We start from the raw sequence: 22,665 nt of genomic DNA, 5'->3' as shown, positions 1-22,665 counted from the left end.
CTTAAAATCCATGACCAGCACTGGCTAAACAAAAGATCTGGAGAACAGCTGCAGTTATCTGGATATTTCCCTTTGAATATTGCATTGCAGGTTCTTCACTCATTCTCATTTGTCCTGTTTCTGCAGCCAGTGACTGTACCATACCACACCACTTTTATTTTTCAGAAGAACTGCTATTCTGAACTGGGAATCTGAATTTCTTTGGCTGAATATCTGTTTCAAGTTCAAAAGATACCTTCAAATAATGCTTCTGGTTCTGTTCTGGATTGGGCAAATAAAAAAGTTTATTTTGGTTTGTGGTACCAGTTCAGGTTGACATTTTTTTTTGTTACATTTGTACCCTGTGCTTTCCCACTCATGGCAGGCACTATGTGGTAGGCAATGGAGGGTTAAGTGACTTGTCCAGAGTCACAAGGAGCTGCCTGTGCCAGGAATCAAACTCAGTTCCCCAGGACCAAAGTCCACCACCCTAACCACTAGGCCACTCCTCCACTCGACATCATGGTTATAGGAATTCCTCTTTCTCATTGCACTCAGGGCTGTGTTGAAAAAAAAAAACCAGACCCTAGAACAGTTAAGAAAAATGACTGATTGCCTTTATTGCATATATTTTTCAGTTTTTAGCTTAGTCAAAAGTTGTTGGGCTAGAGATAAAGCAGAGTTGCTCAGATAAAACATTACCTGCCAGTGCATTCTGTCTGGCAAGACACTGCTACTCATATGTGTGTGTTGCTCATTGTAAATGCAGCAGCTAAAATGCTTTCACTGTCAATATGACATTTCTTTTCCAGCTGGCAGAAATAGAGGTTTCAAAAGAGACTAAATCAGCTGAGACTAAGTGCCATGTGGTTCCATGGTCTCCCCAGAGAGTGGGGCGCCAGGAGAAACAAGCCACAGTGTCTCAAAAGAAATGTTCTCGATGTGAAACCTTTTTAGAACAACTGGACAAGAAGATTCAAGGTAAGGCTACCACCTCATTTAATCCCTCACTCCTTTCTGCCTTTCTCTTTTCTCATAGATGCTTTCATTTTCTATGTGAGTATACTATACACTCTTCTGACCAGTGCCGGCCTTACCACTATGCAGACTAGGCATTTGCCTAGGACAGCAGGCTTTGGGGGCAATAGCAGAGCACCAGCACAGCTGGCATAGACAGGCAGGCCTTTGAGCATCTGCACATGCTTGCCTATCCAACATCAGAGTTCTCCCAAGTGAAAGGTGGCAGGCATTGAGCATGAGCAGATGCCAAAAGATTTGCTGCTGACTCTGGCTTTTAAGGGCTGCCCTGCTGCTGTGTTTGCTGGCTATGCTGGTATTGCACTGTCACCCCCCCCCCCCCCCCAAACCTCTATTTCCTTTAGGCTCCTGTGGAGGTAGGGTGATAGGAGGCAACAGCAGTAGTGACAGGAGGAAGGGAAGAAGGGAGAGGATGCTGGAAAGGGTAGATTTGGTCCGGCCTTGAGAATCTTCTTTCTGGCCCCTCCTCTCCCTTCAGTTTCTCTTCTATCTCCTTCCCACCTAACCTTGATGATGATATTGCTTCACACCCCTGTGGTTGCTTCATGAACCCTGCTTGTAATTGATATAAACTACTTCAACAGCAAAGAGCCCTCTCCAAGTCTGCCCTCTTAAAGGCACAAGGGCTCATGGGCTGGAATCCATGGCTATACTGCTGGCCTGCAAACCCCTGCACCTTTAAGAGGACAGACTTGTAGTTTGTTTACTTCAGTGAGTGGCCAACCAGTGGATGCCCAGTCCCCAAAAAGGGCAATCCATTCCTGATGCTGTACTCTGCATTTCATCCCTGATGCTGGACTCTTTGGAGGTAGAATGCAGGGGGGGGGGGGGGAAGAGGAGGGAGATACTGGACATCTAAAAGGTAGAAGAGAAAAGGAGGGAGATGCTTGACATCTTGTCGGTGGAGGGAGGAGGTAAGAGATGCTGGACACCTTGTGGGGAAAAAGGAAGGGGAAATGCTGGACTACGTGGGAGAGAGACTAGGGAAGTGGAGATGCTAGAGGGGGAGAAGGGAGTAGAGAAGGGGAGGTGCTGGAGTATGGGGGAGTATGGGTGAGATGGGGGTGCATGGTTGATGGTTCATGTAGGGCATCAGATACACCAGGGCTGGCCCTGCATCTGATGAAGCCTCCCATGTTATATGGAGTACGGTGAAAGAAGAACAAAAGGGTTTCTAATATGAACAACTCCATTACCTTGCTGTAACAATCCTGTATTTTGGAGTTCACCCTGAGACTAAGATGGATTTGCTTTTATTAATGTAGCTCTGATCTCATCTTCTTTTATAAGGAGAAGTATCACTTGGGTACTTGCTCTTGCCACATCAGTAAATATTTATGTTACGATTTCTTGAGACCTACATTGATTGTGTTACTGGCACAACAAGGATGTGTTTTTTTTTAGCTGGCAACCACAGTTGAAATACATTCCAGAGGGACGTAATAAGTAACTAGCTAGACCTGAGAACTGAAAACAGGTCAAAGAAATGCCCTTTAGCGCCATATTATGGGCTGTGCAAGTGATGTGCCCACATGGGGTGAAAATATAGACAGGAGCAAAAATTGATGCCAGACAACTATCTTCTTTCATTGGCAGTGGCAAATTGGGGGGGGGGGGGGGGGGGGGGGGCACCAGTGGCCAAATGACACAGGGTGCAATTATAGCTCAGTATCTTCTTGTGCTCTTTGTCTTCTTTCAAGCAAATTAGTTGCACATCTATGTGGCTCAGAGTGGAGAAGTAGCCTAGTGGTTAGTGCAGTGGACTTTGATCCTTGGGAACTGGGTTCAATTCACACTGCAGCAGATGCCCAAGGATTTGCTGCTGTGCTGGTATTGCACTGTCTCCCTCCCCCCAAAACCTGTATTTTCTTTAGGCTCCTGTGGAGGTAGGGTGATACAGTGGCGTAGCTACATGGGGCCTGAGGGGGCCTGGGCCTCCGTAGATTTGGCCCTGGGCCCCCTGCCTACGATCCCCTTGAACCCCCCTCCCACCACCAACTCTCCCCCGCTGTCGCCGCCCGCCCCGCCTCCGCATCAGATACCTTTTTTGCCAGCCGAAGAGAGTCTTCTTCAGCTCCCAAGTAGCGCCTTCATTCAACGAAGTTCCTGCAATCAGCTGTTTCGACGCCTTACGTCCTGCACCGTGCATGTAGCCCCATGCAGGACGTAAGGCATCGAAACAGCTGATCGCAGGAACTTCGTTGAATGAAGGCGCTACTCGGGCGCTGAAGAAGACTCTCTTCGGCTGGCCAAAAAGGTATCTGATGCGGCGGCGGGGCGGGCGGTGATGGCGGGGGACAGTTGGTGGCAGGAGGGGGGTTCAAAGGGATCGTCGGCAGGCCAGGAGGGGGGTCCAATGTGGCGGCGGCTCATGGGGGAGGGGGCAGCAGCGGGGCGGCTAAACAGTGCCCCCCCACCTCGGGCTCTGGCCCCCCCCTCCTGGCGAGGTCTGGCTACGCCCCTGGGGTGATAAGAGGCAACAGCAGTAATGACAAGAGGAAGGGAAGAAGGGAGAGGATGCTGGACAGGGTAGATTTGGTCTGGCTTTGAGAATCTTCTTTCTGGCCCCTGCTCTCCCTTCAGTTTCTCTTCTATCTCCTTCCCACCTAACCTTGATAACATGGAGGGCCATAGTCGAACGGGGCCGGCCATCTATAAGGGCGGCCATCTCTAACACCGGCTCCGTCAAGCGGCGTACCCGAATGTATTATCAAAACAAGAAGGCTGGCCATCTTTTGTTTCAATAATACAGTCGAGGCCGGGCAAATCTCTTAGAGATCACCGGCATTAGAAATGGCCGCCATTGGTTTTCGTCGATAATGGAAACTAATGGCGGCCATCTCAAACTCGGCCAAATCCAAGGCATTTGGTCATGGGAGGAGCCAGCATTTGTAGTGCACTGGTCCCCCTCACATGCCAGGACACCAACTGGGCACCCTAGGGGGCACTGCAGTGGACTTCACAAAATGATCCCAGGTACTAGCTCCCTTACCTTGTGTGCTGAGCCCCCCAAATCCCCCCCAAAACCCACTACCCATCACTGTACACCACTACCATAGCTTTTAGTGATGAAGGGGGGCACCTACATGTGGGTACAGTGGGTTTTGGGCAGGTTTTGGAGGGCTCCCATTTACCACCACAAGTGTAACAGGTAGGGGGGATGGGCCTGGGTCCGCCTGCCTGAAGTGCATTGCACCCACTAAAACTGCTCCAGGGACCTGCATACTGCTGTCAGGGAGCTGGGTATGACATTTGAGGCTGGCATAGAGGCTGGCAAAAATGTTTTTTTAATTTTTTTGGGGGGTTGGGAGGGGGTTGGTGACCACTGGGGGAGTAAGGGGAGGTGATCCCCGATTCTCTCCAGTGGTCATCTGCTCAGTTGGGGCACTTTTTTGAGGCTTGGTCCTAAAAATAAATGGACCAAGTGAAGCCGGCAAAGTGCTCGTCAGAGCCAGCCTTCTTTTTTCCATTATCGGCCAAAGCTGGCCATCTCATAACCACGCCCCCGTCCCGCCTTCCATACCCTGCGGAAACGCTTCCTTTAACTTTGGCCGGCTCTGCGACAGAAAGCAGTTAGAGCCAGCTAAAATCAGCTTTCGATTATACCGATTTGGCCGGGTTCAGGAGATGGCCAGCCATCTCCCGATTTGTGTTGGAAGATGGCCGGTGATCTCCTTCGAAAATAAGCAGGATAGTAACACAGTAGATGACGGCAGAGAAAGACCTGCACGGTCCATCCAGTCTGCCCAACAAGATAAAGTCATATGTGCTACTTTTTGTGTATACCTGACCTTGATTTGTATCTGCCATTTTCAGGGCACAGACCGTAGAAGTCTGCCCAGCACTAGCCCCGCCTCCCAACCACTAGCCCCGCCTCCCAACACCGACTCTGCCACCCAATCTCCGCTAAGCTTCTGAGGATCCATTCCTTGATGATGCTATTGCTTCACACCCCTGTCCTTGCTTCATGAACCTTGCTTGTAATTGATATAAACGATTACCAATGTGGTTAAGCTAGATAATATGAAGGTTTTCCATTTCCCAAAAATATTATTCATCCACCCTGTCCAGGTGTTGTCTACACCAGAATTCTCAGCAAGCTCATCCGCTAGGGTAGTAAGTCCTTGCAAAGCCTTGGTTATAGTTCCATCAGATGCAGTATTGTTAGGAATAAAAGTACAACAATGTCCTCCGAGCATGACACAAACGCCTCTTTTTTCTGCTAATATCATGTAAAGGACCATCTGGTTTTCCCTTGCCATCCGGCTGGTAGCATCCAACTGAGAGACAATACCTTTAACTGCATCTCGAGTGTAACATAGAGGGGCATAATTGAACAAAAACGTCTATCTCCATGGGCGTTTATCTCCGAGAATGAGTCCGTGAAGGGGCGGACCGAACCGTATTTTCGAAAAAAATAGACGTCCATGTTTTATTCAACAATGTGTGAGCTGGGCGTTTTTGTTTTTCAGCGATAATGGAAAATGAAAGCGCCCAGCTCAAAAACGAATAAATCCAAGGCATTTGTTCGTGGGAGGGGCCAGGATTCGTAGTGCACTGGTCCCCCTCACATGCCAGGACACCAACCGGGCACCCTAGGGGGCACTTTTACAAAAACAAAAAAAAAAGGTAAAAGAGCTCCCAGGTGCATAGCACCCATCCCTTGTGTGTTGAGCCCCCCAAATCCCCCTCAAAACCCACTGCCCACAAGTCTACACCATTACTATAGCCCTAAGGGGTGAAGGGGGGCACCTACATGTGGGTACAGTGGGTTTGGGGGGGTTGGACGACTAATAAGCATTAAGCAGCACAATTGTAACAGGTAGGGGGGATGGGCCTGGGTCCACCTGCCTGAAGTCCACTGCACCCCCTAACAACTGCTCCAGTGACCTGCATACTGCTGTCAGGGAGCTGGGTATGACATTTGAGGGTGAAAATAAAAATTTGTGAAACTTCATTTTTTGTGGTGGGAGGGGGTTAGTGACCACTGGGGGAGTCAGGGGAGGTCATCCCCGATTCCCTCCAGTGGTCATCTGGTCATTTAGGGCACTTTTTGGGGCCTTATTCGTGAAAAAACAAGGTCCAGGAAAAGTGTCCTAAATTCTAGCTAAAAACGCATACTTTTTTCCCATTATCGGTGAAATGCGCCCATCTCTGTTCGGCAGATAACCACGCCCCAGTTCCGCCTTCGCCACACCTCTGACATGCCCCCATCAACTTTGTCCGCATCCGCGACGGAGTGCAGTTGAAAACGTCCAAAATCGGCTTTCGATTATACCGCTTTATTCGTTTTTGTGAAATAAACGTCCATCTCCCGATTTAGGTCGGAACTTGGGCGTTTTTCTCGTTGGATTATAAGCAGGATAGTAACATAGTAGATGACGGCAGAAAAAGACCTGCACAGTCCATCCAGTCTGCCCAACAAGATAACTCATATTTGCTGCTTTTTGTGTATACCCTGCTTTGATTTGTACCTGTGCTCTTCAGGGCACAGACCGTATAAGTCTGCCCCGCACTATCCCCGCCTCCCAACCACCAGCCCCACCTCCCAACCACCGGCTCTGGCACAGGCACAGACCGTATAAGTCTGCCCAGCACTATCCTCACCTCCCCACCACCAGCCCTGCCTCCCAACCACCGGCTCTGGCACAGACTGTACAAGTCTGTCCAGCACTATCCCCGCCTCCCAACCACCAGTCCCGCTTCCCACCACCGGCTCTGGCACAGACCGTATAAGTCTGCCCAGCCCTATCCCCGCCTCCCAACCACCAGCCCCGCTGGTGATAAAACACTGTTGGTTATAATAAATGTAGTTAATCCAATCAACATTCTTGTTAATAGTGGACCACCAAAATAATGCAGATTCAAAACCTGCAGCAATTTGGTTAAGAGCTTTAAATTCATCTGGCAACCCCCTGGGGACTCCTATAGAATCTATATAAATTTGGTAATCAAATGAACCCTGGATGCTCCACCTTCTCCTAGTGGAAGAGGGGGCATCAGGGGATCATGATGCTATGGTGAAGGGGACTACTAGCTGCACCAAAGCACATTGTCCTTGCCAATTGGGAGGTAAAACAGGGTATAGAGTTTTATTGCCACAATACCACCATATATCAGCTCGAGGACGAGAAAAACCTGAAAAGTCGAGGTGTTCAATGGAGGATGAACTGGAATTACATAAAGATAAGTCTCCTACGAGATAGGGATTGGCAACCTCTGCCCTTTGTAAACAAGTTTCAAATATTGTCACCTTGTGCAAGTGTCATAAACACTGGAGGTACCCTCGCACCCTTAGGTAATTCAGGAAATAATAGACTAAGGGAAAGACAAGATACTTCATTAGTTTTGCTACCTTGAAGTAATTTTAGCATGCATATAGTTCCATTATAATCATTCATAAAATTCAAAGGAAAGGAAACAGCCAATGGCTTGGAGCGAGAGGAGGAGCAGACATAACAATCAGACAAATTCAAACCATATCCAATCCATCCACAAATTCGTGTCACCATAACCAGTTTCAAAAGCAAAAGTTTCTTTTAAGCTGGTTACGTTGTGAACCCTGATGGGGATTTTTGTTTCAGTGGTTTGGGGTACCAAGCGATTATTCTGGTTAGTATTGGGTGGTGAAGGAGAGGTGACTGTAATGCAAACGCGGCCAATAGGATCCGTGTTAGTAGTATCTATTCCTATGCCAAATGTGCGGTTCATTGCCTTATACATCCCCTTAAAGGTGATGAGCACAGGATTGCACTTCCCTATTTCACAGGTTTTGGGGTCAATCGATTGTCGAACAATGGTGATATTTGTACGTAGGGGATTATGCCAAGCATAATGTCCAGTGGTTGAATAATTGGGTCCAGTGTACCACCATACATTTGACCATTGTGTACAAGGAGATGCATAAGTACTCATTTCAGTATAAGCACACAGATTAACACAGAATTTAGGATACCATCTCTGCCACTCTAAAGATCCACAAGAGGCTATACTGCAAACATCTAATTCAGCGTAACTGTCTCATCGATTACATTAAATTTTATGGTAGTCTTAACTGGATAGTGCCCATAAGCGTAGTATCTATCCACCTCCTGGGGATCTAAATTGTTAGGGCTGTCAACAACATCCTGGGAATTGGCAACTTGTAATCGACAGACTTTAACAAAGATAACAAAACAAATAAACATATAGTTATACATCCTTATAATTATCAATATTAGTCACAAAAAATAATGCAGTATTTTTCAAGAATCATCAAGATAAATGCTAAAACAAAAAGTACACAGGAAAGCAAGTCCAAAAATATTGAGGGTACATTCACGAGCATCCATCTACAGTTGAATCAATATCGTTAGTAATGTCCTGATTCTGGAGAGGTTGGAAAGTCCTTATGTCTTTAAGATGTACCCAGGAAGTGTGATCTTGCAATTTTCCTGCGGTGGCAAATAATACCTCAATGCGGAAGGGTCCAATGTAAACAGGATCCTTCCAAGTCTTGTGTGTGTAACATTTGCGATGAACCAATGCTCCAACTTTTAATGTGTCAGATCTTGGAGGGTCAGCATTATCAACTCTTTCAGGTCATATGACACAACTCTTTCAGGTCATATACTGTTATAAGACATCACTCTTTCATGACACTATAAAATGTAGGTAAAATTATCATAGGTGGAAGACATAAACAGTGGCCTATCATACTCTGTCTATGCTATGTCTGATAAGAAAGGTGTTGGGATTATCTGGTTGAGTGCACAGTGGCTCTTTGGAGGAAAACAAGAGTTGTGGAAAGAGAATGTATTGTTTTAGATTACATTTTAGTTGCTGATTTGTTTCTGAGGTGCATTTTTCTTTAGACTGTACAGGAAAAAATGTAGAGCGACAGGAGGAGCAGAATCAGGTTTTATCTGTGCTGTATCAACTGCAAGAACTCTTAAAGGTAAGTGAATACATAACAGTACATCCATGGCAAAATGACACATGTGGTGGCACATGTGACAATATGTGCCCCCATGGGCATTTAACTATGTGTGAGTAAATTTGTAAACTATGGGATACATTCTATATAAGGCACCACAAAAAAGCTATTCTACAAAATGCAGTTAAAATTAGGCGCAGTTTATAGAATAGCACTTATGCCTGGAAATAGCACCTAACTTAAGGCGTGGCCATTTGCATCAACTAAAATGTGGTGCAAATACCCGTAAATTTAGGCGCAGATGCCCTTCTTCTCTAACTACACGCGTAACTTAAAGGAACATTCCCAGTCTACCCATGACCTGCCCATGACCCTCCCATTTCCACACACCCCTTTCTTGCTTTCCGCATAAAATTTAGGCATGGATTCTGTACCTAAATTTACACGTGTACATTTCAATTAACTCTAATTAGTGCCAATAATTGCTTGTTAAAGTCATTTATTGGCACTCATTATTCAATTAGCTCTAGTGCCAAGAATTGTTTGTTAAAAAGCCATTTATTGGCACTAATTTGCTCATTATTCAATTAAATTGCGCACGTATATTGGGCGCGTGTCCAAACTTGCATGCATAACTTTTAGCAACTTTTATAGAATTAGAAGGTATACTCTTTCAGTTTCTAGAAGAAACCATGTTTTAAAAACACAGATCACTTTTCACACTGTGATGCCCTATCGGTCCTTGCAGTTAATGTCGTTCATACTGCTATAACCAGAACTCATAAGATGTGTGGGTGTATTATGGAACACTGCTAATAGCGTGCTTCTCAAGGGCTTTGCAGAGGAACAGCTTAATGTAATAATGATTTTGCTTATACCGTTGTAATCAATAGAGTAGGTGCTCAAGTTAAATCTTCAGCCTTGTACCCCTTCTCTATTAATTTCAGGTCCCTACCTTCCCCACCCAAGATTTTGATAATTAAATTCAGACCTATCATGATTGGTTCCACACCATCCTGCCTAATCCTGTAAAAATGCATTATTGGACATCATCAAAAAGCACTTATACATCTGGCCACTGTTGGAAGCAGGTTACTGGGCTTGATGGACCTTCGGTCTGGCCTAGAATGGCAATGCTTATGTTCTTATTTCATTTTAACACATGAATTTGCTAATCCTACTTCAAGAACATGTAACTAAAATAAAGAATGATGCTCTCAGTTCCATCTGTCTGATTCATGTAATTTCTAATCACTCAGAGCTTGGAAAGTAAAAGTTTGGTTACTGTGTTTCCCCTAGGAGTTGTTGCTTTTATGAGTCTGTGCTGCGGACTGTGGGCGTAGGTGCGGTTTATTTCAGCTTTGGGTGTACTAATGAGCTTCATCTGCACCTTTCAGGGTCTGACTAAAAGAGTGGATTTGGATGCCCGAGTTACCCAAAGCCTCCAGACAGACAATGAGCGTATGAAAAGGCAACATCAGCTGGTAACAGAGCAGGTGAGAGTGTTCCCTCTTCTCTCTCCAATGCCATTTGAAGCATTGCACACTGGGTGGTTACATGAGTCACATCTGTGTGGGCCAAAACATGATCTATCTTGGGGCAGTGAGGATAGGAAGGTAGAGGTGAGACAATATCACCTCTCTTTTCTCATTAGATTTAGCATACACCTTTGCAGAAGTAGCTCAAGAAGAGTTACTTTAAGATATACTAGGTATATCAATATTCGAAAGCACTTACCATATCCAAATAACAGCACCTGATATCCAGATAAGTGCTGCTGGCTGAAATATTCAGAGGACTGTTTGGATAGTGCCCTGATGATCCTTAATAGACCACTTCGGCACTATGCAGATAGGATCAGGATGGAATGAGGCAGAGCCAGGGAAGTTCTGGAAATTATCTGAATAGTAGCAATATTCACTGTGCTATCCAGGTAACTTAGCCACAGTTAGAAGGCTTCTTAGATAGAAGGCTGTCCTGAGTTATCCAGATGAGTTATCTGAATAGGCCAACTGAATATTGCTACTGTCCAGTTAAATTTATGTTTTATTAAAACTTGATATACCACTAAATCTTTATAGTACATAGCAATTTACAATAAAAATAATCAATAATAAAATAACGGAAAGGAACTCCACAAACTTCAAATAGAAAAGATACATCACACATCCAAGACCCAGTCAATCCAACACCTGTAATACAGAGTCTAAATCTTAATATATTTTGCAGATTTTGCAGTGCACTCCCCTCAACAGCCAGATGAACCCCAAATGCCACTCTAAAAAAATAAGGGGGTTCTTTTACTAAAGCTTAGTTCGAGTTATCTGCTGGATGGACCTGGGTCCTGTGGGGTTCCCACGGAACGTAAACTGGAGCTTTGCTTTCCCTCCATACCTCAGCATAGTAAAACATTGATATATAATTAGAGACATGCTATACATATTAAAACATCATAATAGAGAGGAAAAGGAGGTGGGAAATATAGAAAAATAAAATGGGATAGCAGGAGTTGAGATAGATGAGGAAAATGTATGTGCAGCAGTGGCCTAGCTAAGTGGGGCCACGGAGGCCTGGGCTCCCCCAAATTTTGTCTGGACCCCTGGTTTTTCTGGCGATGGTCCCCAACCCCCACCAGCTGGAACCTTGTCCAGCGTCGGTCTCCAGCATCGCTGTGTTCCCTGCCCTGCTCTCTCTTCCTCCTCATGTCCTGCATACCTCCTTTTAGTGAAATTGAGCATGCTCAGTTGCACTTAAAGGAGCATGCAGGGCATGAGGAGGAATAGAGAGCAGGGCAGGGAACGTGGCGGCACCAGAGACCAGCACTGGATAGGGCTTCATCTGGCAGGGGTTAGGGACCCCCGCCAGCCAAAGTATTTGCTGCTGTGGGGTGCAGCAGGGCGGTGGGGGGAGGAGCGGCAAGGCAGTGGGGGGGGGGGGGGGAGGTGGGGGGGTGACAAAATAAAATGTGCCCCCCCACCTCAAGGTCTGGCCCCCTCCCACAATGAGGTCTGGCTACACCCCTGATTTGTGCAGTTAGAAAAGGTGCAACGATCTCAGCTATATTATGTGTGATGAGTGTGTCATTGTGCTGTATGTGCAGCCAATCTTAGTCCTTGTGTGTATGTGACTGGCAAGTTATCAGCCTCTCTGGACTCTGGTTATGGGGAAAGGTGTTGGTGGACTTTTTCAAAAGTTTTGCGCATGTCAGTTGGCAAGGAGGAAAAGTTAGATCCAGCAACATTTTAAACTTTGTCCATGTTTTTCCTTCATTTATTTTGTTTTTCGAATAAATGAAACAACATAAACCACAAATGTAATGGGAAATAAACAAATTCAGTATAAGAAGAATCTCCTGAAACAAAAGCAAAAACAAAAAGGACCACTTTTCTGTGTACACCCTTAAAAGGGAGGTCTGTGTGTTTCCTTTTCTCAAGGGATGCTGCTTATAACTGCTAACTCTTGCTCACTTGTTCAGTACCCATGTTTTATCAGTCTCACCTTGGTAGTAATTCCCTTATCTCTTATTTGTCCTGTTTGTCTGTCCTAATTAGATTGTAAGCTCTGTTGAGCAGGGACTGTCTCTTTATGTCCAGTGTACAGCGCTACATATGTCTAGTAGAGGTATAGAAATGATAAGTAGTAGTAGCAGTAGTAGAAGGGAAACCAGGCATTAAACAGGTTGTGGATGATGAAATTCCTGGCTGCATTTGTCGCCAGAGCTAGGTCTGTTCGCAGTGCTAATGTTTACCAGGGACTAATCTTGTGCTTTTTTTTGCCAGCTGAAGAGCTTGTTTAAAGAGAAGCAGCAGCTGACAAAAGCATACAACAGGCTGCCATCCAAGCAGAAGAGAGAATCTTCTACAGAAGAATGGATGAAAAAATCCCGAGTGGTTAAGGTAACATTAAGGCCCCTCTGTTTCAGGTGCATAGAAAGGGAGGAAGATGGAGATGTCTGGATTTTTCCTTGCACTCCTTTTTCAGCTTCTCTGGAAATGGAATAGGGGACAGAAGCTGGGTAGTGATAGTGGTTGATCCAGAGAAATCAAAACAAGGCCCTTTTATTTTTCTTCCTGACAACACATCCTCATTCTGCAGCAAGTAGGAGGCACTGCTGCTAGAGGAGGCATTACAAAAAAAAAAAAAACGATTTTGGCATCATTTGCACACGTAAATTAGGATGCACATACACCTGTACACAAAAGTTTAGACACCCCGTCAAATTGTATAGTTCAATAAATTCCGAAAGAGTTCTTTTACTTAAGATTAGCACATGTTATCTTCCCCAAGACCCATTTTATTCTTATGGGTCCTGCTGCAGATAACATCCGCTAATCTTTAGTAAAAAAATCCCCTAGGTGAACTGAAGCTGAGACATCCGCCATATGATACAGTTAAACATGACATCTTTTGGCAAATTTGAATGCATAATTATTATGTATTTGCAGTTTTTTACAGACTCAAGATAATAAAACAGTGAATGACAGGTGCTAAAGTTTGGACCTCCTTTCAGTTAGTATTTTGTAGCACTTCCTTTGGCAGAAATAACAACTCCTAAACATTTCCTGTTTCCTGTAACCAGTCTTTCTATGCTTGCTTTTAGCTCAGAAATAATCAGGTCTCCTTGCATGTACTACATATTTGAGATTGCTCCACAGATTTCCAATAATACTTCAGCATGGGAACTGTGGAAGGTCATTCTCATAGGCGGTCGGTGGCCCAACTGTTTGGGGAGGCTAAAGGGGGCGGGGTTAGGGGTGGGGCCAGGGGTGGGGGTTACATCCATAATTGTCTGACAACACACAGAAAAAAAAATAAGTAAAAATAAAATAATCACAATGAATACCTTTTATTAAATTTAGATATTAGATATGTATCATATGTCAAAGAATAAAGTGGTTGCTCAAAGCATATACTAACCACAATTGCTCAACTGCAAAACACTATGCACAACTTTGTGCAAAAACACATTCAGAACCGTACTGTACCATAAATATTACACTGGGCAGACCCTAATACACCAGCGCTGCGTATGTCTATTAGCGCTTTAGAAATGATAAGTAGTAGTAGTCAGGGGCATATCTGCGTGGGGCCACAGGGGCCTGGGCCCCCGCAGATTTCGCCCTGGACCCCCCCCTTCGCTGTCAACCCTCCCCTACCGCCGTCAGCCCTCCCCCGCCTACCGCCGTCACCTACCCCCGCCGAGGTCCGCTTCCTCCAGTCCGGTGCCTTTAAAAGTATTACTTCAGCTGGCTGGGAACCCCCAACCCCCGCCAGCCCAGCCAAGGTCTTGTTTTAAGAAGTTCTTCCATCCTCGTGCTATTGAAAACTGCCTGCCTGCATCCCTTCCAGTTTCGGACTGAGTCTGACGTCGCAGCACGCTGTACGTGCAGGACGTCAACGTGCTGCGATGTCAGACTCAGTCCGAAACTGGAAGGGATGCAGGCAGGCAGTTTTCAATAGCATGAGGATGGAAGAACTTCTTAAAACAAGACCTCGGCTGGGCTGGCGGGGGTTGGGGGTTCCCCACCAGCTGAAGTAATACTTTTAAAGGCACCGGACTGGAGGAAGCGGACTTCAGCGGGGGTAGGTGACGGCGGTAGGCGGGGGAGGGCTGACGGTGGTAGGGGAGGGTTGACAGCGGTAGGGGGGGCAGCGGCCGGGGGGGCTATAATGTGCCTCCTCACTCTAGCCCCTGCCCCCCCTCCGCCGAACCTCAGATACGCCCCTGGTAGTAGTAGTAGTAGCAATATACCACCATACGGAAAATGCAGACCATCAACAATATGGAATTTGACTTTTTGGCCCACCATTAATAGAAATCAAAATCCAAAGCATATCATAACAAACCAGAGAAGATGAGGAAAAGGAGAAAGAAGAACAGTGGCACAGTTGCTAAGAATGTGATATGAGGAAAAAGTACTAAGTGGCAATGCATGGAGACAGTGGTGGATATGTTGAGCTGTCACCTATTGGAGGTAGTAGAGATATATGTATTCAGCAAACAAAGAACATCATTAGTGGTGGGGAAGCAAGGATAAAGCTAGAGATCATGAGTCTCAGATGTGTACCCTGTGTCTAGAGAGAGAGGAAAATTCTGGAGTCCCTACTTCTAAGTTAGATCCAGCTTGAAAGGTGATATAATGGAGACTGTACTTGCCTGTCACTCACAAGGCAGGTAGAATCCTCTTTTGACGGTTGCAACGATGCTGATGTCAGTGAAGAAAAAGGCACTACAGGCTCGTCTCCGGCTCCAGCTTCTCTATTCTCTCTTCACACAGTGCCCCGCCCTCACGATGATGCATTTCCTGTTTCCACGAGGGCAGGACACTGTGTGAAGAGAGAAGGGAGAAGCTGGAGCCAGAGACGAGCCTGTAGTGCCTTTTTCTTCATTGACATCGGCGTCACTGCAACAGAAAGTTAAAGGTTAAAACACGGGGGGAGGGCTGTGCTGGTCAGGGAGCCGAGAGCGGGAAGGAGAGCTGCCTGGCAAAAGTGCTGCATTTGTGAGGGCAGCAGCAGCAGCCAACAGAAGTCCATGCAACTTCCATTTCTTAAGTTTTATCTGACAGTTGACCTTGCTCACTGGAAGCATTTAGGTATTTTTATATCCTTCTGGGCTTTGTAGGAATGGATTATCTTCATTTTCAAATGCTCAGACAGATACTTAGAAAAGTCCATAGTTTTTGAAAGAAGACAGAGCACAGCACAATCTGAGATGTGACAAGTGTTGAGAGTATTTTTCAAGCAGAAAATTGTGTTCACATGACTATTTGAAGGCCTCATGGGCCTTATTAACTGCTTTTAATAAAAGATAGTAAAGAATCTACTAGAAAGGTATTCAAACATTTGCACCTAACATATTCATATTTTCAATCAGTTAAAATCAGCAAATGAATAGCAATTATAAGTTAACATTTGCAAAAAGATGTGTCATGTTTATGCACCATACAGAAGCTGTTGCAGCTTCTGTTATTTACTATTTAGCATTTTACTACTATTTAGCATTTCTATAGCGCTACAAGGCATACGCAGCGCTGCACAAACATAGAAGAAAGACAGTCCCTGCTCAAAGAGCTTACAATCTAATAGACAAAAAATAAATAAAGTAAGCAAATCAAATCAATTAATGTGAACGGGAAGGAAGAGAGTAGGGTAGGTGGAGGCGAGTGAATACAAGTGGTTATGAGTCAAAAGCAATGTTAAAGAGGTGGGCTTTCAGTCTAGATTTAAAGGTGGCCAAGGATGGGGCAAGACGTAGGGACTCAGGAAGTTTATTCCAGGCGTAGGGTGCAGCGAGACAGAAGGCGCGAAGTCTGGAGTTGGCAGTAGTGGAGAAGGGAACAGATAAGAAGGATTTATCCATTGAGCAGAGTGCACGGGAAGGGGTGTAGGGAAGGATGAGTGTGGAGAGCCAGTGAAGGGTCTTGAGGAGAGGTGTAGTATGAGTAAAACGACCCTGACGGAAGACGAGACGGGCAGCAGAGTTTTGAACCGACTGGAGAGGGGAGAGGTGACTAAGTGGGAGGCCAGCAAGAAGCAGATTGCAGTAGTCTAAATGAGAGGTGACAAGGGTGTGGATGAGGGTTTTGGTAGAGTGATCGGAAAGAAAGGGGCGGATTTTACGGATGTTGTAAAGAAAGAAACGACAGGTCTTGGCAATCTGCTGGATATGAGCAGAGAAGGAGAGAGAAGAGTCAAAGATGACCCCAAGGTTTCGAGCTGAGGAGACAGGGAGAATGAGAGAGCCATCAACAGAAATAGAAAACGGGGGGAGCAGGGAGGTGGGTTTGGGGGGGAAAATGAGAAGCTCGGTTTTGGTCATATTTAATTTCAGGTGGCATTGAGACATCCAGACAGCAATGTCAGACAAGCACGCTGAAACTTTGGTTTGGATGCAAGGTGAGATATCAGGGGTAGAAAGGTAGATTTGGGAGTCATCAGCATAGAGATGGTAGGAAAAGCCATGGGTTGAGATTAATGAACCAAGGGAAGAAGTGTAGATAGAAAAGAGGAGGGGACCAAGAACAGAACCCTGAGGTACGCCGACAGGCAGAGGGATAGAAGTAGAAGAGGATCCACCAGAGTGAACACTAAAGGTGCGGAGGGAGAGGTAGGAAGAGAACCAGGAAAGGACAGAGCCCTGGAATCCAAGTGAGGATAGGGTATCGAGAAGTATGCTGTGATCGACAGTGTCAAAAGCAGCGGAAAGATCAAGAAGAATGAGGATGGAATAGAGACCTGTGGATTTAGCCAGTAATAGGTCATTGGAGACTTTAGTAAGTGCAGTTTCAGTTGAGTGGAGAGGGCGAAAACCAGATTGTAGTGGGTCAAGAATAGCATGTGAGGAGAGAAAATCAAGGCAGCGGCGGTGAACAGCACGCTCAAGTAATTTGGAGAGAAAAGGAAGGAGGGAGATGGGTCGGTAATTAGAGGGACAAGTAGGGTCGAGTGAAGGCTTCTTAAGGAGAGGTGTGACCACAGCATGTTTAAAGGCAGCAGGGACAGTCGCAGTGGAAAGTGAGAGGTTGAGAATGTGACAGATAAAAGGAATAAGAGCAGGAGAGATGGCATTAAGAAGGTGGGTGGGAATGGGATCAGAGGAACAGGTGGTACATTTTGAGGAAGAAAGGAGAAGTGTAGTTTCCTCAATAGTAACTTCAGGAAAGGAGGAAAGGGAATGAAGGGAAGGAGAGAGAGGGGAACGGACTAGTGGAGGGAGAGGTGGTGAGGTAGAGAAAGCAAGGTTTATCTTTTGAACCTTGTTGTGAAAGAATTCAGCAAGGGTCTGAGGAGATAATGAAGGATTCATTGAAACATATAGCTTGACTAGAAGGTACCTTAACTGTTGCATACAAGTTTTTAGAAAAAAAGCAATACTAATAAAAGTATGCGGCACACTGAGGTTTACAGGGAGTGTGTTCTAGATGTGTTTTTTGCCAGTCCTTAAAAGTGTACTCATATTCCATATTTTAGATTGGCAATACTAGGGCCACCGAAGGGAGAGGAGGCAAAATTCCCCAGGCCTGGCCTCCAAGGGGGGACCTGTCGTCATCCAGCTTCTTCTTGATTCAGGGTCTGTCCGTCTCTCTCCTGCTGCTCATGTGTGCTGGGACCCGGATGATTTCATTAAAGCAATAACCCGGGTATCCAAGTTATTGCATTAATACAGTCATCTGGACTCCGGCACACAGAAACAGGACACGACAGACTAAGGAAGGTAAGGGGTGGGGGTGGCGTCCCGAATGTGTGTGTGTGTGTGTGGGGGGGGGGGGGGGGGAGGGCGGTCTTGCCCAGTCCCGGCTGTGTCCTTCGGCTGCCCTGGCCAATACATAACCCAGAAAATCTCTCTGTCAGCACGTACATTTGCTTTGAGTCGGCATATATTTTTCAGCTAACATCTCCTGTAGACCTCAGATTTGGAGGACTGCTTGAAGGAAAAATTGTGCTTACTTCTCTGGCATTCAAATTGTAAAAAACTTGAGTTTTAGAAGATGGCTCCCTGCAGTCTTGTAATTACAAAATCTGTCACTTTTATATACAGATGGCACCACTTACACATGCACCCCCGGATTCTATATATGGCTACTAAATTTCTGCATGCAAATTAGCATGCATTGGCAATTTGTGAGTGCAAATTAATTGATTAATGACCCAGTCAGTGCCAGTAATTGGATGTAAACAACCAAATATTGGCATTAATTGGCCATAATTGTGATTTATGCATGCATCGTATTCTATAACAATGTATATCGTGCATAAATTCAAGAAAGCGTGGCCGGAGGTGTTCTGCGGGGGGAGGGGAGGTCATTCCCAGCATCTACATGCATTGTTACAGAATAGACTTGATCAACGCCTAATTTAAGCACTGGTATTTACATCTGCTTTTTCAGCATGCATAATTGCCAGCGCCTTAAGTTATTTATTTATTTGTTACATTTGTATCCCACATTTTCCCATATATTTGTAGGCTCAATGTGGCTTACATAGTACCGGAAGGCGTTTGCCGGCTCCGGTGAGAGCAAATACAAAGTGATGTTGTGGTAGGATAAAGTTCATGTGGCACAGTCACATTTAGGGAAACGTACAGCTGAAGATTTGAGTTATGTCCATTACGTACTTTAATTTTGTTGTGTCGCAGAGATCAGGCATTTAGGTTGGATCGGCAGGGTATGCTTTTTTGAATAGGTTAGTTTTTAGTGATTTCCGGAGGTGGTCGTGCGTCATTTTCAAGGCTTTTGGTAATGTGTTCCAGAGTTGTGTGCTTATGTAGGAAAAGCTGGATGCGTAAGTTGATTTGTATTTGAGGCCTTTGCAGCTAGGGTAGTGCAGATTTAGATATGTTCGTGTTGATTTTGATGTGTTTCTAGTTGGTAAGTCAATCAAGTCTGTCATGTATGCAGGGGCTTCACCGTAGATTATTTTGTGAACCATGGTACAGATTTTGAAGGTAATGCGTTCTTTGATTGGGAGCCAGTGTAGTTTTTCGCGGAGGGGTTTTACGCTTTCAAATCGCATTTTTCCAAATATAAGCCTAGCTGCAGTGTTCTGTGCGGTCTAAAGCTTCTTTAAGGTCTGTTCCTTGCATCCCGCTTAAATTCCATTGCAGTAATCTAAGTGGCTTAGTACCATTGATTGTACCAGGTTGCGAAATGTATCCTACAGGAAGAATTGTTTCAGGTGTTTGAGTTTCCACATTGAGTGGAACATTTTCTTTGTTGTGGATGCCACTTGGCTCTCTAGCATTAAGTTACGGTCTATTGTAACGTCAAGGATTTTCAGGCTGTCTGAGATAGGAAGGGTGTAGTCTAGGATGTTGATAGTTGTGGGGTTGTCCGTGTTGTGTTGGGATGAGAGGATGAGACAATGTGTTTTTTCTTTATTGAGATTTAGCTAAATGCATTTGCCCATGATTCCATGATGTTTAAGCTGAGTTTGATTTCATTGGTGATTTCAGTCAGTTTGGATTGGTACGGAATGTATATTATGACATCGTCTGCATATATGAACAGGTTGAGGCCTAGGGTGGATAAGGACTTGGCTAGTGGGGTCATCATTAGGTTGAAGAGGATTGGTGATAGTGGTGATCCTTGTGGAACTCCACAGTCTGCTTTCCATGGTGATGATATGCTAGAGTTTGATTTTACTTGGTAGGTTTTTGTAGTTAGGAAGCCCTTGATCCAGTTAAGTATGTTTCCACCAATCCCGAAGTTATCTAATAATCTTATTAATATATTGTGATTTACCATGTCGAAAGCACTAGACATGTCGAATTGGAGGAGAAGGATGTTTTTGCCTATTGCTATTTCCTGCTTGAATTTGGCTAGGAGAGTGAGTAGTACTGTTTCAGTGCTGTGGAGGGGGCGGAAACCTGACTGTGATTCATGTAATAATGAGAATTTGTATATATAATCTGTAAAGTTAGGCTTCAAGTGTACAGCGCTGCGTACATCTAGTAGCGCTATAGGAATGATAAGTAGTAGTAGTAGGTACCATTTATGCGCTTAGCTGCTATTTTATAAAGAATAGCGCTCAGCACTTAAATTTTTCATGGCAATTTCTCAGCGTCATTATAGAATCTAGTCCATAAGCAGCAAAATTATATTTTTTTGTGTGCATTTAGCTCTACCTACCCATGCAAACTCCATGGTTATGCGATTCTTTTTTTTAAGTACATTTTATTTTGAGTGGCTTCTCATGTTGTATGTGTTGCTAAATGTACATGCTGTTTTGGTGATGCTACATGCATTCTAGAAAAGGCTGTGTCCTGCAGTAGTGTGCAGATCAGCACACGCTAATCCCATGCTAAAAAAAAATAGTTTCTATTTTTTGACTTGGGAGGTATATCTGTGGGCAGAGAGTAGGCGTACCCTGCGCTAATTGGGTAGCGCGGGTGCATTGCCACATGCTGCCCAATTAGCGCGGGAGCCCATAGCACCTACAAACTAGGTGATGGTAAAGGCTCACACTGTAATAGCCAGACTCTAATTTGTAAATTAGCACGTGGCCTTTAATGGCACAAACAGAAGTGTAGCCATTTTACATCCGCACTAAAAGTGGCTGCAGTGCGCGGGAAACCCATATGCTAAACACAGCGCCGGCCACTTTTTAACGTGGCTTAGTAAAAGTGTCCCTTAGTGCTTGTTAGCATGCACACATGGCAAAAATAACGTGGAACGCTTTAGTATGTCTTGCATTTGAAAAGTGACCCCATAGTACTTTGTTGCTGACATGAGCCAGGTGACATTTAACAAGTTATTTTTACTTCATTATACTAATAGTTTATGTCTGTTCTTTCATCCGGATATTCAAAGTGGTTTAACTGGGCAGGGGAGCCTCCTGCCCACTTAAAACAAATGAGTCTGTGTATTGGTTGATATTCAGTGGCATTTAACCAGAAAGTTCTAAGCACGCCCCGCATTGTCTGGATAGTGCCGGGCTGGAGTCTTAACCAGTTAATGGTGACATTCAGACTGCTAACTGGTTAAGTAAGCAGATAAAATTAGGACAGCAAAAAAGCTGTTCTAACTTATCCACGGATCAAACCGAGCACTGGTCTGAATATCAGCTGTTACTTAGTTAGCTCCCGGGTAATGACCTGAGGGATTTCTGGTGCCCCCTCCCTCTGCCGCCCCCTCCCTCCCCCATCCATGAATACAGTAAGCCCCAGACCAGGCTCTCCTACCCCTCAAGTCCCATAGACCCCCCCCCCCCCCCCGGACCTACTTTTGCCATCCCTGGTGGTCTAGGGGATCCTGTGGGCAGGAGCTATGCCAACTTGCTCCTGTCCATCATGACTCCTTTCTCAAAATGGAGCTCAATGACTACTGCAAGCTGAATATTGACTGGTTTATTTTTATTCTTTCCAACCCAAAAGTAGTTAAAAAGAATTGCATATAAGGTGTCAAGAATGTCTTTCTGGAGCAAAATAACTAGCTGCAAATTTATTCAAATTTGACCAAATTTGGCATGGAAAAATTCCAGTGAAAAACAATTCTCAGCGTGTTTCTATGGGGCAAGCAACATAGAAAATGTAAAAGAGTAAAACATAGCAATTAAGGAAGTGCTTCTTTAAAACTGCCTCTCCCCTCTTCTGCACTCTCCTGATGACAAACACTGAAGCTACAAACTCTTGACAGTGGGAGTAATAGAGTCATTTTCAATATGCATCATATCTGATTTGGGGTCTGCTTTCCATCACCTTTGCAGAATGTGCTAGAAGCCATCAAATCTCAAGAAAAGGAGCAGGAGGAGCTTCAAGAAGAGAGGCAGCGTCTGCAAGAAAGCCTTGAATTGCAAAGTACTGTGGATGAAAGAGAAGTGCAGAACCTCCGATTGCAGCTTGGAGAGAGGATGGAAATGGTACTAGAGTTTGACCACTTTAATAGTAGAGTGCTTATAGACTTAGGGTTCTTTCTAATAAAGGCTTTAAGGACTTAGGGGTCCTTTTACTATGCCGCGTTGGCGCCTATGCGTGCACAATGCACGTCAATTTGGAACTACCAACTGGCTACCATGTGGTCCGGGCTGTAATTTCATTTTTTATGTGCATCCGCTACACACACCGGAAAATATATTTTATTTTCCAGCGCTGCACTAACCGGGCGGTAATCGACATTGTACATGCATAGATGATTACCGCCTGGTTAACATGTGAGACCTTACTGCTAAGTGAATGGGTGGTGGTAAGGGCTCAGACCCAAATTGGACGCACACCAATTTTTATTTAGCCGCAT

The 22,665-nt window shown here is 45.0% G+C and overlaps 1 protein-coding gene across 1 annotated transcript in view; it reads left to right on the top strand.

The window, feature by feature from the left end:
- LOC115457017 (nucleoprotein TPR) overlaps nt 1-22,665 on the top strand; it is a 146,252-nt gene that overhangs the window by 103,578 nt on the left and 20,009 nt on the right. The window contains exons 23-27 of the mRNA XM_030186445.1: nt 792-960; nt 8,871-8,953; nt 10,330-10,428; nt 12,712-12,828; nt 22,139-22,291. Coding sequence (XP_030042305.1) covers nt 792-960; nt 8,871-8,953; nt 10,330-10,428; nt 12,712-12,828; nt 22,139-22,291 — 621 coding nt within the window. The remainder of the gene's footprint in view (nt 1-791; nt 961-8,870; nt 8,954-10,329; nt 10,429-12,711; nt 12,829-22,138; nt 22,292-22,665) is intronic.

This window comes from Microcaecilia unicolor, chromosome 1 (genome assembly GCF_901765095.1).
Source record: "Microcaecilia unicolor chromosome 1, aMicUni1.1, whole genome shotgun sequence".
NCBI lineage: Eukaryota > Metazoa > Chordata > Amphibia > Gymnophiona > Siphonopidae > Microcaecilia > Microcaecilia unicolor.
Note: the sequence above shows the minus strand (reverse complement) of the source record. Positions and strands in the feature narration are given on the sequence as shown.